This window comes from Elephas maximus, chromosome 7 (assembly GCF_024166365.1).
Source record: "Elephas maximus indicus isolate mEleMax1 chromosome 7, mEleMax1 primary haplotype, whole genome shotgun sequence".
Lineage (NCBI taxonomy): Eukaryota > Metazoa > Chordata > Mammalia > Proboscidea > Elephantidae > Elephas > Elephas maximus.
Window position 1 is genome coordinate 116,604,916 of NC_064825.1, and position 18,973 is coordinate 116,623,888.

Sequence of the window (18,973 nt, forward strand, 5' to 3'; positions counted from 1 at the left end):
GTGTAGTCAGTTTGATTCCTGTCTATTCCATTTGGCAAGGCTCACTTGTGTGCTCTCTGTGTCTGTTCTTGAAAAAAGTTATTTGTGATGAAGAATTTGTTGGTCTTGCAATATTCCAACATGTAATCTCTGGCATCGTTTCTATCACCAAGGCCACATTTTCCAACTACAAATACTTCTTTTTTTCTGACTTTCACATTATAATCTACTCTTAATGATTAATGCATCTTGATTGCAATTTTGATGTATTTCAGACTTCAGAAGTTAGTAAAGTCTTCAATTTCCTCATTTTTGGCATTAGCGCTCGGTGGGGAAATTTGAATACTAGTTGTACTAACTTATGTTCTTTGGAGGCTTTTGGAGATCATCCTATAACTGACAGCATTGTACTTCATGACAGGTTTCTTGAAATGTTCTTTCTGAGGATGAGTATGATGTCATTCCTCTTCTATTCTTCGTTCCGGTGTGGTATGTCATGTGACTGTCCAATTTGAAATGCACAAGACCAGTCCATTTCAGCTCACTAAGGCCTAGGTTATTGATCTTTATGTATTTCGGTTTTACAACTTCCACTTTCCTGAGATTCATACTGCATACATTCCATGTTCCAATTATTAATGGATATATGCAGCTGTTTCTTCTCATGTTGAGTCATGCCAATAAAATAGAACATGTTCATCTAATAAAATAAAATGAGAGAAGAATTAAAAAGGAAACTTGCAATAATAGGAGGTGTCGAAGTGACTAATATCTGTTCCCAAGGTAAAAAAAATAGTGAAAATATAGGAAATAAAACACAAAGAAAGGGTGCATAATATTTATGAAATGTACTAATTTAATTCCGTTTTAGAACACTAAGCAAATGGGGGCATATTGAGTATGGTCTGACCTAAAGGTAAAATATTTTACTCTAGATCCTTGGATGGACAAATTGAAACTTAACTGAGAATAATTGAATTAGTATATCTAAAAGAGACTTACTTCCTGGTGAATACAATTTGTTTAGAAAATTAACAAATATCCTACACATTTCGTTAAGCTTTCAGGTGCTTCAGATGTAATTAACACATTGCTTGGTATCTCCCCAGAGAGAAGCTTAAAGACTGAGAGAAAAGTATATATTGTTTCCTCTATGCCATGTTGTATTCTTCATCTACGATGCTTGATGTCATTCCAAACTTGTATAATCTTCAGTCATTAATGTTCAATGTGTCAAATGTATTCTTGAGATGACCTCTAAACTCAGGTGGAATATGCTCAAAGTTCCAAAACAGATTCATTACAGGTAAAAGGTAGAATTTTTTATTCATCAGCATGGTTTACTAACATCTAGAATATTTTAGTCACCATTTAACAATCTCATTTTTCTTTGATAGCAAAGCCACAGAAAAATATTAATAATTTTAATTCAATTCAGTCTGCTTTCCACCATTATTCTTGATATGTTTTATATGAGATAAAAATGCACTTCATTTATTCACTTTTGTAATTTAATGGTATGAAATTCAATGTCTGAATTTGTTGACTAATAATTTACTCAGAGACTGCACGACTCATAGTATTCAGGAATAGATACATGCCAGATAGATAAACAGATATGTAGACAGATACATAGATGGATAGATTGATAGGTAAATAGGTAGGTAGATAGATAGAGAGAGAGAGACAGATAGATGGGTAGGTAGGTGAACACATATTCTTATGAGGCAGTGATGATCACCGAGTTTTAAACCTATAATTTTGGTATATTAACCTGCAGGGCTATTCTTTTGTTTTTAAAACCTCTGTAGTATATTCAGTTGCATTTTTTAAAGATTATACTTAAATTTATCCATGATATATCATGCCACATAGGAGTTCCAATGTTTAACAAAGCATGTTTCATGTTCAAAAAGTTTTTGAATAACTTCCGGTAATTCCCACAGATGTCATCATCAGTACATTTTCTTCTTCTCCTATGCTACTGTATCATACTGTGATTTTTTAAACTTGCTTTTTCATGAAAGTAGAGGATACTTTTTTTTACAAGCGGGAGTTTATGGCATTAAGTTTTCGCTATTTGTTCAGATTTCCTCATATATCTTAGGTTTCTCCATGAGAAAAAATATATATACCTGATTTCTTACAAAAAATGTAGAATGTGTCAGTTACAATACGAATGCCCAACTAGAAGTGAAAGTATATTAATTAGACTAGAAATGAAAGTAATCTAAAGAATGACTCTTTTAGACACTTTAGTCATAAAATAGGTGTTATGGAATATAAGGTTGGGTTGAGTTACAAGGTAACATTTTAATGAACCTATTCATCATGAAAATGGTGACAAAGATCTTAAGTCACAGTCCAGAACAATGTACCTATAAATATCTTAAAGATCAAAACAATTAACAACAAAAAGTAATAATTCCAAGTAACTACTGTCAACATCAAAAAATTGCAGATGATGTTGATGATGAGAGATATACAGACAGACAGAAAGACAAATAGGTAGACAAATAGTCTAGACACACTATTTTTGTTTTCAAGTATCATAGACACATTGAAGGCTTTAACTCTCATTTATCCTTCCTAACAACCCTGCAAAAAAGAGATAGAATATGATTTTTCAGGTGGGGATAAAAACATCCACATAACTTATGTTATTTGCCCAAAGCACTACATTGTATGCATTACAAATGGAGGTACAGCAGAGGTTCCATCTATGTACATATATCTCTAGGCATGTTTTCTCGTATAAAGACAAATAATTTCCACTGTGATCAATTACGTGGCTATTGAAAACATGTCTAGTAAGTTGATTGTTCCATCCTGGACCATCTATATATATATGAGTTTTCGTAAGATAGCATTTTGAAGGACAGGGTTCAAAATATATCCATGTATTTTTTAGGTATGTGAAAAAGACAAAAGTTTTAAGAAGAGTGTAATAAATATCCATGTACCTAACATCTAAAGATTTAACATATTATTCATTTTTGTTTCATCTATCTACCAATGTATCCATCAATGTATCTAATATGTATAAAAAACCCAAAACCCAGTGCCATCGAGTTGCACAGGGTTGCTAGGAGTCGGAATCTAATATGCGTATGCTCGTGTAAAATTTCTGTAAGTTGGATATGTATTCAAATATCCTAAAACAGAATGTTTGGATGTATACTATTCATGCTGATTTTGTATACTAAAAACCTACCAGATGATATTGCATAAAACCTGTTGATGATGCTGATGTCTCCATTCAGAACAGGTTTCCTGATAGACCAAGGTGGACAAACACAATGTAACAGTGCTGAATGAATTCATTCTGATGGGAATCACAGACCGCCCAGAGCTGCAGGCGCCCTTGTTCGGGCTGTTCCTCAACATCTACATGATCTCAGTGGTGGGCAACTTGGGCATCATCATCCTCACCAAAATGGACTCCAGGCTACAAACACCCATGTACTTTTTTCTCAGACACCTGGCTATCACTGATCTTGGTTATTCAACAGCCATAGGGCCCAAAATGCTGGCAAATTTTGTTGTGGATGAAAATACAATCTCCTATTATTTTTGTGCTATACAGCAAATTTTCTTTTTTATATTCATAACTACTGAATTGTTTGTTCTGTCAGCAATGTCCTATGACCACTATGTGGCCATCTGTAACCCTTTGTGCTACACCATCATCATGTCACGAGGAGTGTGTTCTGTGCTGGTGGCAATCCCTTAACTCTACAGCACATTTTTTTCTCTTCTGGTCACCATAAAGATTTTTAATTTATCCTTCTGTGGCCACAATGTCATCAGGCATTTCTACTGTGACAGTCTCCCCTTGTTATCTTTGCTCTGCTCAGACACACATGAGATCAAATTGGTCATTCTCATCTTATCTGTTTTTGGTTTGATTTCATCCCTTCTAATAGTTCTTGTTTCTTACATAGTCATAATTGTATCCATTCTCAGACTGAACTCAGCTGAGGGCAGGCACAAGGCCTTCTCCACTTGTGGATCCCACCTGACTGTGGTGGTAGTGTTCTATGGGACTTTAATCTTTATGTATCTGCAGCCCAAGTCCAGTCATTCCTTTGACACTGATAAAGTGGCTTCCATATTTTACACCCTGGTGATCCCCATGTTGAATCCTATGATCTACAGTTTGAGGAATAAAATGATCTACAGTTTGAGGAATAGAGATGTAAAATATGCCTTACATAGGGCTTTAGGACGATTATGCAATACATTTTCTCAAAGTTCACTCTAACATATGATTCATATAATTTACATTTGGGCTTTAAACTTTTTTCTGAGTGCCTCCAGAGGGAATAGCAAGCACAAAACGCAGAGATAAGTTCAACATGTATTTCTATATCGCCTTCTACCTGTCACTCTGCTAAGACCTGTAAGTAGATTAATAAATGAAACAGTACAAAGTGTTGTCTTCCTGGAGCAGGAGCGATAATTAAGAAAGTTGATAGTATATTAGAATGTGATGGGGTTGTTAGATTTTAAAAAAAGAAAATTGAATATCTTCAGTGGGATAGTGAAACTTTAATACACACAGGAAGATTTCCAAGTACCTGGTGTTTTGCTCATCTAGTGGAAAAAAAAAGGATAAAGAGTGTGTGCGTGTGTGCACTTCCAAAAACTTTCTGTTTTATTGCTGACACTCAGCCCTGGGTAGCTAATTCTGATTAAAAGAAGGCTCAGTGTGGTGGGTTGATTAAAGTACTCAGTCATTTGAATTTGCTCAAATGTCCACTTTCTAAACCCTGCCTTTACTTTCATATTTGAGACCTTAGAGTCTGTTTACTTTTATTATTTTATTATTACTATATTGTAATATTAGTATAAACAGTAAAAAAATAAACATATTCAACGAGATCAGCTCGGTATCTGCTTTTGTCTAAGTTAGCCCATTTTATCTCTGTCAGTGGGTATACCCGTTAAGGTACATTTTTGAGGTCAGCCACAGAAGTTCCCAGTTTTTTTCATTTTTTCTGTCCCAGGTGAATATTGCTTCCTATTTCCATGCTTTTGTCTCAAAGATTGTTAGCCTTATCTCTCTAGAAAAGAACAATTACTCTTGTTCAGAAGTCTTTTTTCTAATTGTTTATATGCCCTTGCATAAGAGGTCTATTGTAGGATGAGTTACGTTTGTTGCCTTGTTTTTGTTTGGCTGGATTTTCTTACACTTGATGAATGTGAGTGTGAACTTTAGTTCGATCAGTATCTGTTGTTTGAATTCAGCCTTTCGATTATTCTGCTTGGAAGAAGCATAAGGAGGTAACCCATGGCTTGGGCTATGCTGTGCTTCTAGTGAGAGAGGTGTAATATGTAGCATTTTATGTATTTGCCATGATTTCTGGACATAGTTGCTCCATATTCCCTCCTAATTTTCCAGCATTTTTTTCATTCTTACTCTTTCAATACTCAAAAAATTTGTAATGAGAAAAACATAAATTTAAGATATGCTAAGGTTGTCTTTAAAAAAGAATCCAATCTGGGTTTGAGGTTAGGACCCTATGAGGTAGGTTATGATATATTTCCATGTATATATAAAAAAAAAAAATATATAGAGACTAGAAAACGCATGAGAAAAATTTCACTTATAAAGTCAGGATATCAAAATAGAAATTTAAAACACACCCCATTCCCAATCATTCCAAGGGGCTGGATTGGGAAATTCTGACAAGTGTTTAGGGAAAAAGAATTAACAATCGTACACAAACTCTTCTCCATAACTGAAGAGGGGTGTTTTGCATTTCCTAAATGAGGATAGCTTTACTCTGATATCAAAGGCGGACAAAGGCATTAAAAGAAAACAACAGAGCACATTTGTGAAAAATTTAAAGTAAAAATTAAGAAATTGAGTCTGGCAATATGTAAAGACAATAGTACACCAAATAGGCATGCTTCAGAAATGCGTGGATAGTTTTGCATTAAAAAATCATTTATTGACATTTACCATAATTACAAATAAAAATGTCAACAAAGCCATATAATAGATGTAGAGAAGCATTTTAAAAGTACCAATAATTGTGATAAAGCCTTAACCAACCTAGTATTAAAATGGAGCTTCCTCAAACTGATAGAGGGCACCCGTGAACAACCTACAGCTACCATCACACGTGGTACGAAAGACTGAATACATTCCCAGTAAGACCAGGATCAAAATAAGTAAATCTACTCTCACCTAATCTATTCCACATTTAGAGGCTCTTCTAGGCCACACAATAAGGCAATAAATAAATAAATAAATAGAAAGCATCAAGATTGGAAGAGAAGGAGGAAAACTTTAATTATTGATAGATGACATGATTTTTTATGTAAAAAATCTAATAGAGCCTACAATACAGTCATAGAACTAAAAAATTAACCTAACATTTACTTGTGAATTTATTCTCAGCTTATAATTTTATTTTAAAAAAAGAAAAAGTTTTCTTTGGATTTTAAGTAGGCTTTCATTGATTTTATAGATACATTTGGAGATTTTGTAGCTATAACGCCAAAAACGAAATTCGTAAAAAGTTTGACAACAGGAAATATTAAACTTCTGCTCTTCAAAAGACACTTGTATAAAAACAAGTCATATTCTGGGAGATAATATTTTCCAGTAGTATATCTCATTAATGGTCTGTGTCCATAATATATATGTCCCTTCCCTCACCCAATCCCCCCTCCCCCATTGCTCGGGAGTAGATTCTGACTCATAACAACCTTATAGGAAAGATTAGAACTGTCTCACAAGGTTTTTAAGGATTGGCTGGTGGCTTCGAACTGCCAAACTTTTGGTTAGCCACCCAGCTCTTTAACCACTGTTCCACCAGGGCTCCATAATATATACAGAGAAAGGCCTCAAAACTCAATAATAATAGTAATGATAATAATAATAAAAGAAAAAGAAAACAAACAGTACACAAAAAATGATCATAAAAATGAACATTCACTTATTCATAGGACATATTCAGCAGGCAAATAAACATGTTAAAAATGTCTAGTTGATTATCCATCTGTGAATTTCAGGTTAAACCCTGGAGACATAACTATACATCTATTAGAATATCAGGTGTTTGGTAAGTTTGCAGGGAAAACCGAACATTCATAAACTGTTAGTGGAAAATTAAAATGATAAAAATACTTTAAAAAATAATTTAAGTACCAGGGTCTTAAAAAGCTGAACATAGTTTTACCCTAAAATTTAACCAATTTTCTCATATCTACCCAAGTGAAATGAGAGCATTTATCCTTATAAATACATGTATACAAATGTCTATAACAAATTTGTTTGTAATACTCAAAACTAGAATCAACCCAAATGTTCATCTACTTGAGAATGGATGAATAAACTGTGGTATTTCCAAGCAAGTTAACACCACTCAGTAATAAAAACTACTGAATTACTGGGACATGCAAATACATGGATGAAAAGCACAAATTGATACATCAGGCTTTGTCACAATTAAAACAACTGACACGGAGACATTTATCCCACACATGTGAAAACTTATGTTCATACAAATATCCTTACGCAAATGTTCAAAAAACAATTTTTATAATAGCTAAAAACTAGTAACAACCCATGATGTCCTTCTATGGGTAATGGATAATCAAACTGTCCTAAATCCATACCTAGAGTCATACTCAGCAGTAAAAAAGAACAAAGTATTGATGCACACAACATCGTGGATGGGCCTCAATAGAATCATGTGAAGTGAAAACAGTCAATCACAAGAGGTTGTTGTTGTTGTTACCTGTCACTGAGTTACCTTAACTCAGGGCGACGTTATGTAAAACAGCACAGAACATTGCCTGGCCCTGTCCTATCCTCTCAATCATCAGTATGTTTAAGTTCATTGTTGCAGCCATTGTGTCAATTCATCTCATGGAGAGGTTCCTTCATTCTTATTGGCCCTCTACTTCACCAAACATGAGGTCCTCACCCAGAAACTGGTCTTTCCTTATAACACGCCTGAAGCAAGAAAGTCAGGCAGTTTTCTGTTGGAGGCAACAAAATAGATACCATTCAAGACTTTTTTGTTTTGTTAGGTGTCATTCAGTCGATTGAAAATTATAGCAATGCACAGGACAGAGTAGAAATGTCCCATAGGGTTGCTTAGGCTGTAATCTTTATGGGTGCAGATGACCAGATCTTTTCTCCCCAGGAAGGCTAGTAGGTTCAAACAGCTAACTTTCCACTTAGCAGTGAGTTTTATAAATAAATATATATATATACATACATATATGTAACCAAAATCCAATGATGTTGAGTTGATTTTGACTCATAATGATCCTATAGGACAAAGTAGAACTGCCCACAGGGTTTCCAAGGAACACCTGGTGGACTTGAACTGCCGATTTTTTGGTTAACAGCTGGACTCTTAACCACTACGCCACATACATACCATTACACAGGAGAAATTAGAAAAAAAAAAAAAAAGGTTCCAAAGGGATACATTAGAAATATTTACAATGACAAAATGCAGCAAAAATATTTATAATACAGTAAATATATATTCATAATGAAACATTCCACACAAATATCACACTTTATGAGGATGTGTTGTTATGGTAGAACATTATATCAAACATAACAGAACATTTACTAAGATGAGAAAAAAGTTTTGGGATGAGGATTGGACAAAATGAAAAATATAAAACACTGAAATATAGTGATGGAAAATGAAACAAACAAGCAAAAAACATAAACACATGATGGCAAATGACTATGAACTGAGAAACAAGGGTAACATTTCTGTTCCTGAGGTCAAAAAGGAAATAAAAAAAAAAAAGAAACCTTGAAAATAACAATAACAGCAACAAAAACAAAAATAACAGTAAACTAGGAAGTGGTATCTCACATATGCACAATGCATTACTTTTATTCCGTTTAGGTCTTTGAAATAATGCAGTAGGAAAGTGTTTAAGCATAGCTTCATTTTGTCACCCATTAGTAGAGGCACCTGTAGAAATGGGAATATCGATAGTTCTGTTTTACAGATACAATATTTAAATCCAAATCCCCATGTGGTAAAAATGGAATGCTAACAAAGTAAAATGCAAGACTATATGAAATAGATAAACACAGACATGCATACATACTGTATCAATAAAATTTTGGTCACTGGTGAATACAAAATGTCCTGGACAATTAAGAAACAACCCCCAGGTACTTTGTTAAGCTTTGAAATGCTTCAGGAACAGTCAACAAATTGCTTGGCATGTCCTCAGGGAGAATCTCCAAGGGTGAAAAAAAAAATCCATAAATTCTTCTCACTCTGCCATGCTAAGAAACACTTGGGGGAGTCAAGCCAGATGATTCATTACAGGTAAAAAGACTGTTTCCATATTTTACCAATAAGTGAAATGTTTCAGTGACACTTGCAAGGTCCCATCTTTATTCAATGGCAAAGTCATTGCAAAATATTAAGATTTCTGAGGCAGCTCTGTGTGCATTCCACTTTTCAGTAGTGCCTGAGACTAGGATCTCTGTGCATTTTTTTTGCATTATTAATTTTTTTTGAATATTCACACTTTGTTTCAGAGGCTAAATATTCATAAGTGTCTTTGAAACCTTATGACTAAATAATATTTTTACTTTATAAAAGTAATTATATGAATAAAAAACTAACAGAAAAAAAAAAGTCCTGGAGTCTGTTTTGCCTCAGTCTTACCCAGTGTGTGTCAGAAAACTGTGATCTGTGGTTTTTAAACGGCTGTGAACTTTCAGAAGTAGATCTTTCTTTCTTCCAAGGTGCCTCTGAGTAGATTCGATCCCCCAACCTTTCAATTTGTAGCTGAGTGTTTAACTGTTTGCACCGCCCAGGTGGCCTAATTACGTGAATAATAGAGCTCAAATATGAAAGTAAAGGAAGCATATGCAGTATTAAAAATACTGTAGCAGAATTATAAAGCTACAGTATTCAGTCTCCAAAGTTGATGTCCTTTCAAATCCTTAGTTATAAGCAGGTTCTAGGCTCTTTCTATGTCCCTCTTAAGTGTAATTTTAATATTTAATGTATATTTAAATAATGTATAAATGTAGATTTTTGCCATTCTCTTGACGAGGAAATAACAGCCAAGCTCTTAACCACTGCTCCACCAGGAATCCCATCTATGTACAGGTATATGTATCTGCATATGATTATGTATTGTGTATATGTTCATGTATATGTACGTCTACATATACATGTTCACCTACACTTAACAGCTGTGTCCTTATCTGTGTCTATCTTTATCTCTATGTTTATATCAGGGTTTCTCAACTTCTGCCATAGTGACAGGTTGGACTGGAAATTTTCTCACTGTGTGGAGTTACCCTGCATATAGTAGAATGTTTAGTACCATCCCAGGCTTCCATTAGGTACGAGTAGTACCCTTCTCCTAGTTGTGACATCCAAAATGTCTCAGGCATTGACAAATGTTCTTTGGGGAGCAAATTTTACCCACTTGATAACAAGTTAAACTTCTCTTTCTTTCCCTCTTTCCTTCTCTCCCTCTCTATCTTCAGGTGCCTATACTTTATTTGTGGCAGGTGGGATTAATTTCAAATAACTGTATTGGAGGGTTTAGGATTTATCTTATTCATTTTGCACATTGCCTTTGTATACTAAAGATCTATCAGATGATGCTACATAAACCCTATTGACTATGCTGATGTCTCTATCCACAGTAGGTTTCCTGATAGACCTAGATGGACAAACACAATCTAACAGTGCCAAATGAATTCATTCTGACGGGAATCACAGACCGCCCAGAGCTGCAGGCGCCATTGTTTGGGCTGTTCCTCATCATCTACATGATCTCAGTGGTGGGCAATTTGGGCATCATCATCCTCACCAAGATGGACTCCAGGCTACAAACACCCATGTACTTTTTTCTCAGACACCTGGCTATCACTGATCTTGGTTATTCAACTGCCGTGGGACCAAAAATGTTGGCAAATTTTGTTGTGGATGAAAATACAATCTCCTATTATTTTTGTGCTACACAGCTAGTTTTCGTTATCATGTTCATAACTAGTGAATTTTTTATTCTGTCAGCAATGTCCTATGACCGCTATGTGGCCATCTGTAACCCTTTGTGCTACACAGTCATCATGTCACAAAGGACGTGTTTGGTGCTGGTTGCAATCCCCTATCTCTACAGCACATTTGATTCTCTCCTGGTCACCATAAAGATTTTTAATTTATCCTTCTGTGGTCACAATGTCATCAGGCATTTCTACTGTGACAGTCTCCCCTTGGTGTCTTTGCTCTGCTCAGATACACATGAAATCAAATTGGTCATTCTTATCTTATCTGTTTTTGATTTGATTTCATCGCTCCTAATAGTTGTTCTTTCATACATACTCATAACTGCATCCATTCTCAGACTGAGCTCAGCTGAGGGTAGGCACAAAGCCTTCTCCACCTGTGGATCCCACCTGACTGTGGTGGTAGTGTTCTATGGGACTTTAATCTTTATGTATCTGCAGCCCAAGTCCAGTCATTCCTTTGACACTGATAAAGTGGCTTCCATATTTTACACCCTGGTGATCCCCATGTTGAATCCCTTGATCTACAGTTTGAGTAATAAAAATGTAAAATATGCCTTACATAGGACTTTAGAACAATTACGCAATACATTTTCTCAACATTCACTATAACTTATGATTTATATAAATTACATTTTACACTTTAAACTTTTTTCTGTGTGCCTCCAGAGGGGATATCTAGCACAAAACCACAGATAACATGTATTTCTATATTGCCTTCTACCAGTCAATCTACTAAGGCCGTAAGAAGATTAATAAATGAAACAGTAAAAACTGTTGCCTTCCTTGAGCAGGAGTGATGCATTATAAGTATAGCAATTAAGAAATTTTATAGTATACCAGAATGTCTGGAGGGTGTTACTTTTTTTTTTTTTTAAAAAAAGAACATTGACTATGTTGAGTGGGATAGTGAAACTAATAGATACAGGAAGATTTCCAAATACCTGGTGTTTTCCTTATCTAGTAGAAAAAAATATATATAGAAAGTGTGTGTGTGTGTGTATGCATGCTCACACACCTACCTCCTATTTTATTTCTTACACTCTGCCCTGGGTGGCTAATTCTGCTTAAAACAAGGCTCACTGGGGTGGATTGGTTCGAGTACTCAGTTATATGAATTTGCTCAAATGACTGCTTTCTAAACCTTGAATTCCCTCTCTTTCATCATCAGTGCCTTTACTTTCATATTTGAGCCCTTAGAGTCTGTATACTTTATTATTAGTATAAACAAAATAAAACTATATTCAACATGATCAGCTGAGTATCTGGTTTTGTCTAAATTAACCAATTTTGCCTGTATCAGTGGGTATGTAAATTAAGACAGATTTATTAAGGTCAGCCACAGAAGTTTCCAGGTTTTTTCATTTTGTCTGTCCCGGACAGATATTGCTCCTAAGTCCCTGCTTTTGTCTCATAGATTGTTATCCTTATCTCTCTAGAAAACAATACTCTTGTTTAGAAGTCATTTTCTAATTGTTTCTGTAGCCTTGCATAAGAAGTCTATTGTACAACGAGTTATGTTTGTTGCCTTGGTTTTGTTTGGCTGGATTTTCTTCAATTTGAATAATATGAGCGTGTGTTTTGATCAGGGTCTATTGTTTGAACTGATCATTTTGATTATCCTGCTTGAAGGAGCATAAGGAGATAACCCATGGTTCGGACTATGCTGTGTTTCTAGTGGGTGAGGTGTGATATGTAGCATTTTCTATATGTGCCACGATTTCTAGACATAGTTGCTCCGTATTCCCTCCTAATTTTCCATTTCTATTTTCTTATTCTTTTAATATTCAAAAAATTTTAATGAGAAAAAAATTAAATTTCAGGTACGCTAAGCTTGTCTTTAAAAAAGATTCCAGTCTGTGTTTTAGGATAGGACCCTGCAAGGTGGGTTATGATATTTTTTCCATATATGTAGAGACTAGAAAACATGTGAGAAAAATATCATTTATAAAGAGAATATCAAAATGAAAATTTAAAACACACCCCATTCTCATCATTCCAAGTGGCTTGATTTGGAAATTTTTTTTTTTTTAAGTATTTATGGAAAAAGAATTAGCCAATTCTACACAAACTCATTTACAGAACTGAAGAGAAGTGTATATTTACATTTCCTTTATGAGGATAGGTTAAACTGATATCAAAGGCAGACAAAGACATTAAAAGAAAAGAAAACAACAGAGCACATACGTGAAAAATATAAAGAAATTGAGCCTGGCAATATGTAAAGACAATAGTACACTTAATTTGGTGTGCCCCAGGAATGCATGGATAGTTTCCCATTAAAAAAAATCAATTAGCCACATCCATCATAATAAATAAAATGGCAAACAATGCCATATAAATAGATGTAGAGAAACATTTTAAAGTCTTAATAAAAGTGATAAAACTTTGATCAAATTAGTATTAAGATAGGGCTTTCTCAAACTGAAGAGGACATCCATGAACAGCCCGCAGTTACCATCACACATGGTGTGAAAGATTGAATACATTCAGTAAGACCAGGAAAAAAAAAAAAAAGAGATAAATCCCCTCTTACCAAATCTATTCCACATTTCAGAGGATGTTCGAGCCACCCTGATCTTTAATAACTTTTCCACCAGATCCCCATAATATATACAGAGATAGGGCTCAAAACTCAAAAATAATAATATCAATAATAAAGTAAAAAAGAAGAACAGCTCAGAAAAATGATCATAAAAACGAACATTCATTTATTCATAGGACATATTCTGGTGGCAAATAAGCACATTAAAAATGTTCAGTTCATCACTCATCCATGAACTTCAAGTTAAAACATTGATGACATAACTCTACATCTGTTACAATATCAGGTGTTTAGTAATTATGTGAGGGAAATGGAACATTCATAAACTGCTAGTGGAAAATTAAAATCATGAAAATGCTTACAAAAAGAATTTCTTTTAAGCATCAGGGTCTTAAAAAGCTGAACATAGTTTTACCCTAAAATGTAACCAATTTACTTCTAAGTGAAAGGACAGCATTTAGCCCTATAAATACATGTGTACAAATGTCCATAACAAGGTTATCTGTAATACTGAAAAACTAGAATCAACATAAATGTTCATCTGCTTGAGAATGACCGAATAAATTGTGGTATTTCCAACAAGTTAATACCATTCTGTCATAAAAACTACTGAATTATTGGTACATGCAAATACATGGATGAAAAATACAAATGGATACATCTGACTTTGTCAGAATGAAAACAATCCACACTTACACATTTATCCCACAGAAATGAAAACTTATGTTCATACAAAAATCCTTACACAAATGTTAAAAGAAACATTACTTATAATAGATAAAGCCAGTGACAACCCAAAACGTCCTTCTATGGGTGAATGTGTAATTAAACTGTACTAAATCCACATAAGAAGTAATGCTCAGGAGTAAAAAAAAAGAACAAATTATTGATGCACACAACAGCATGAATGGACCTCATTAGAATCGTGTGAAGTGAAAAGTCAATCACCAAGGGTGGTTGTTGTTGTTACCTGCCACTGAGTGACTCCAACTCATGGTCACGTTCTGTAAAACAGAAGAAAACATTGCCTGGCCCTGTCCTAGCCTCACAGTCATCAGTACGTCCGAGTACCTTGGTGCAGCCACTGTGTCAATCCAGCTTATGGAGGGCTTCCCCCATTCTCGTTGGCCCACTCGTTCCCCAAATATGATGTCCTCCTCCAAAAACTTGTTTACCTGAAGCAGTAAAGTCAGACAATGTTCTGTTGGAGGCAACAAAAGATGTACCATTCAAGAATTTTTGTTTTGTTAGATGTCATCCAGTCGGATGAAAATCATAGCAATGTATAGGACAGAGTAGAAACGTCCCATAGATTTGCTTAGGCTGTAATCTTCACGGGTGCAGATGGCCAGGTCTTTTTTCCCTGGAAAGGCTAGTGGGTTTGAACAGCCAACATTTCAGTTAGCAATGAGTTTTATAAATAAATATATGTATATATGTATGTATATAAAACCAAACAAAATTCAAAGCTGTCCAGTCGAATCTGACTTATAATGACCCTATAGGACGAAGTAGAACTGCCCCACAGGGTTTCCAAGAGGCACATGGTGGATTTGAACTGCCAATCTTTTGGTTAACAGCCACACTCTTAACCACTACGCCACATACATATCATCATACAGGAGAAATAAGCAAAAAAAAAAAAAAGGTCACAAATGGATACATTATAAATATTTACGATGAAAAAATGAAGCAAAAATATTTATTGCACAGTAAGTATATATTCATAATGAAACATTACGTAAACTATCACACTTTACGATGGTGTGTTGATATGCTAGAGGATTATATCAAGCACAGCAGAAAAGGCATTAAGGTGAGAAAAAAGTTTTGAAATGAGGATTGGACAGAATGAAAAAACATAAAATACAGAAATGTAATGATGGAAAATAAAACAAACAAGCAAAAAACATAAACACGTGATGGCAATTGACCAGGAAATGTGAACAAGGGTAACGTTTCTGTTTATGAGGTCAAAAAGGAAAAAAAAAAAAAACCTTGAAAATAGGAGTAATAGCAACAATAACAAAAATAACAGGAATCAAGGAAGTGATACCTCCCACATACACAATGCATAACTTTTATTCCATTAAAATCTTTTAAATAATGCAGTAAGAAAGTTTTTAAGCACAACTTCATTTTGTCATCCATTTGAAGAGACCACTGTAGAAATGCGGAATGTTGACAGTTCTGTTTTACAGGTAGAGAATATTAATGCAGATCCCCGTGTGGTAAAAACGAACATTAACAAAGAGTAAAATGCAAGACCATATGAAATAGATAAACATAGACATGCGTACACACTATATGAATAAAAATTTGGTCACCGGTGAATACAAAATGTCCTGGACAGTTAACCAACCACCCCCAGGAATTTTGTTATGCTTTCATATGCTTGAGAAACAGTCACTAAATTGCCTGTCATCTCCTCAGGGAGAATCTCCAAGGGTAAGAAAAAATCCATAAATCCTTCTTACTCTGCCATGTTAAGAAACACTTGGGGGAGTCAAGACAGAGGCTTCATTGCAGGTAAAAGGACAGACTTTTTTCATTTTTTACCAATACCTGAAACATTTCAGTGACACTTGCAAGGTCCCACCTTTATTCAACGGCAAAATCATTGCAAAATATTAGGATTTCTGAGTCAGTTCTGTGTACATTCTACTTTTCAATAGTGCCTGAGACTAGGATCTCTCTCCCTTTTTTTTAACATCATTTTTTGTTCAAATATTCATATTTTGTTTCAGAGGCTAAAGGCTCATAAGCATATTTGAAGCCTCATCATTATGTCTACATGATATTTTTACTTTGTATAAGTAACTATATGAATAAAAAAGTAACAGAAAAAAAAAAAAAAAACAGTCCTGGAGTCAATTTGGCCTCATAGCTATCCCGTGTGCATCAGAGAACTGTGGTCCACAGTTTTTCAATGGCTGTGAACTTGCAGGAGTAGATCTTCCTTTTTTCCAAGGCACCTCTGACTGGATTCGATCCCCCAACCTTTGTTTGCAGCTGAGTGTTTAACTGTTTGTGCCACTCAGGTGGCCTAATTATGTGAATAATAGAGCTCAAATACGAAAGTAAAGGAAGCATATGCAGTATTAAAAATACTGTGGCAGAATTATGAAGCTACAATTTTCAGTCTCCAATGTTGACATGCTTTCAAATCCTTAGTTATAAGCTGGCTCTACTCTCTTCGTATGTCCCTCTTAAGTGTAATTTAGTATATAATTCGTATTTAAATAACTGTATAAATGTATATTTTTGCTAACCTCTTCATGAGGAAATAAATTTCCATCTCACAACTCATGTTGAGATGTGAAAAGCAATTTTTAAGAGTTTGCAAAACTTTTAAGTACCCAGTTTTATGATGATTGCGTAATATATACCGTATTCTTCAATTCCCAGTAGAATCTGGCAGAAATAATATATAATTTTCTCAAGGAATATAGCTTTATAAAAGGAGAATGAGATACTCAACAAAGATGGTAAACTATGGAAAATAACTTGGTGCTCTCCACGGAACTCCAAAGCTATTGAGAGGAAGTCCCCTTCTCTTCCTTTACCTTATAGGAAAAGCAATACTTAGAAGTACAAGTACTTTTTTTCTTCAGCCTTTCATCATTGCAACTAAACAAGATTTACTTTGCTTTTATTGCATTCATTGATGATACTTGATCTCCTAATTGTAATATCTACTGATACCCAATTCCAAACTTCTTTAAAAAAAAAAAAATTGTGTTTTACGTGAAAGTTTACATAGCAAATTAATTTTCCAATAAAAACTTCATACACAAAATGTGTCAGCACTCTCCTCGTTTCCTTCCTGGCTTCTCTGTGTCCATTAGTCAGGTTTCCCTGTCCCTTCCCGCCTTCTTGCCCTTTTGGTCTCCTATAGTTGGTAGTTGTAAGGGCCACATTCTTCACAGATTTTATTGTTTAATTTAATAGCCCCGTCTGTTATTTGTGCTCAAAGGTGGCCACGGGCAGTGTCTATAGTTTCACATTAGAAGATGGTCTTAGGACAATTGTCTCAGGGGTTTCTCCAGCCTCTTTCAAATCAGTAAATCTGGTCTCTTTTTTTTTTTTAATTTGAATTTTGTACATTTTTTTTCCCATTCTGCCACAGACTTTCTATTGTGATCCTCGTCAGAGTGGTCTGTAGTCATAGCCAGGCACCATCTAGGTCTTCTGGTCTCAGGTTAGAGGAAGCTGTGGTTCATGTGGGCCATATGTCCTTTGGTCTAATTGCTTCCTTAAGTCGTTTTTTTTTTTTTTTTCCTTCATTCTCCTTTGTTCTAGGAGGAAAGAGGCCAATAGTTTCTTTTCTGACATAAGCAATGTGTGTACTTAGGGTCACGATATTCTAAGTAATATTTTATGTGAGATAGTGTATTTCTCCTGTTACCATTGTATTATTTAATACAATATGATTGTATTTTTCTATTGCTTGATTATTTCTAACTCAGAGGCTGCTGGTCCTGCTATTTTCATTGTAAGTAATATCATTTCAAACCATTAATTCTTTTACCTTAAACTGCCGTCCTCATCCTTCTCTGGCATTTTTTTAAATCTGTCGTATATTAAGGATATGTATTATTCATTTTAATTTAAATATGTTTGTATGAATTATGTACTATGTAATAACTTAAGCCAGATGATGTCTTTATCCAAATGGAATTTTTTAATGAAATTTCATTATATAAAATCAATGACATGGATGTCCCTTTCTCCCAATTTGTTCAAATTTCCTCTCACTATCTTAGATACTTCGATGACAAAATATATCTGATTTGTTACAAACAACTTATTGTATGTTAGTTATGAAGAAGCTGCTCCTAGGGCAGGAGGTATTTTAAGTAAATTTATATTCAAAGGTGTGGCTGTTAGGGTGATCCTGACTCAACAGTGACCCCAAAGGTTTCCCAAGGCTGTAAATAACCATGGAAGCAGACTGCCACATCTTTCTCCCATGCAACCACTGGTGGTTTGGAACCACAGAGCTTTAGGTAAGCAGTCCGTCAACTTATACTAAAATGTATTAAGTAAAGTAGAAGATGTATAATCCAAAAGCTTGGCACACTGATGGTGCAGTCACGGAGTTGAAGATGGGGGAGAGAACAGCTGGGGTCAGTTACATGGATAACACACTACTCAACCTACTCATCATCATAACCCTGACATAGAAGCTAGGTCAACTAGAACGATTCGTGTATACATATTTAAAGAAAAGTCCTTTCATATAAATTATTGTCATTATTTTAAAAACAACAACACTCCTTGATTTTTGAGACTTTTGTTGCGATACCTTAAATGCATTGAAACATTTAATCCTCATTTACTTTTCCAACGATCTTCAAGGGAAGTGTTCATTTTGCAGGTGTGAATAAAGAAATAACCCACGAATGGAGATA

The 18,973-nt window shown here is 34.8% G+C and overlaps 1 protein-coding gene and 1 pseudogene across 1 annotated transcript; both read left to right on the forward strand.

The window, feature by feature from the left end:
* Positions 1 to 3,616: 3,616 nt before the first annotated feature.
* LOC126080521 (olfactory receptor 8K3-like) lies at positions 3,617 to 4,243 on the forward strand (annotated as a pseudogene).
* A 6,429-nt stretch (positions 4,244 to 10,672) lies between these two features.
* Positions 10,673 to 11,626, forward strand: LOC126080522 (olfactory receptor 8K3-like). Its single transcript, XM_049891723.1, has one exon. It carries the CDS (start codon positions 10,673 to 10,675, stop codon positions 11,624 to 11,626), a length of 954 nt encoding a protein of 317 aa, XP_049747680.1.
* Positions 11,627 to 18,973: the final 7,347 nt, after the last annotated feature.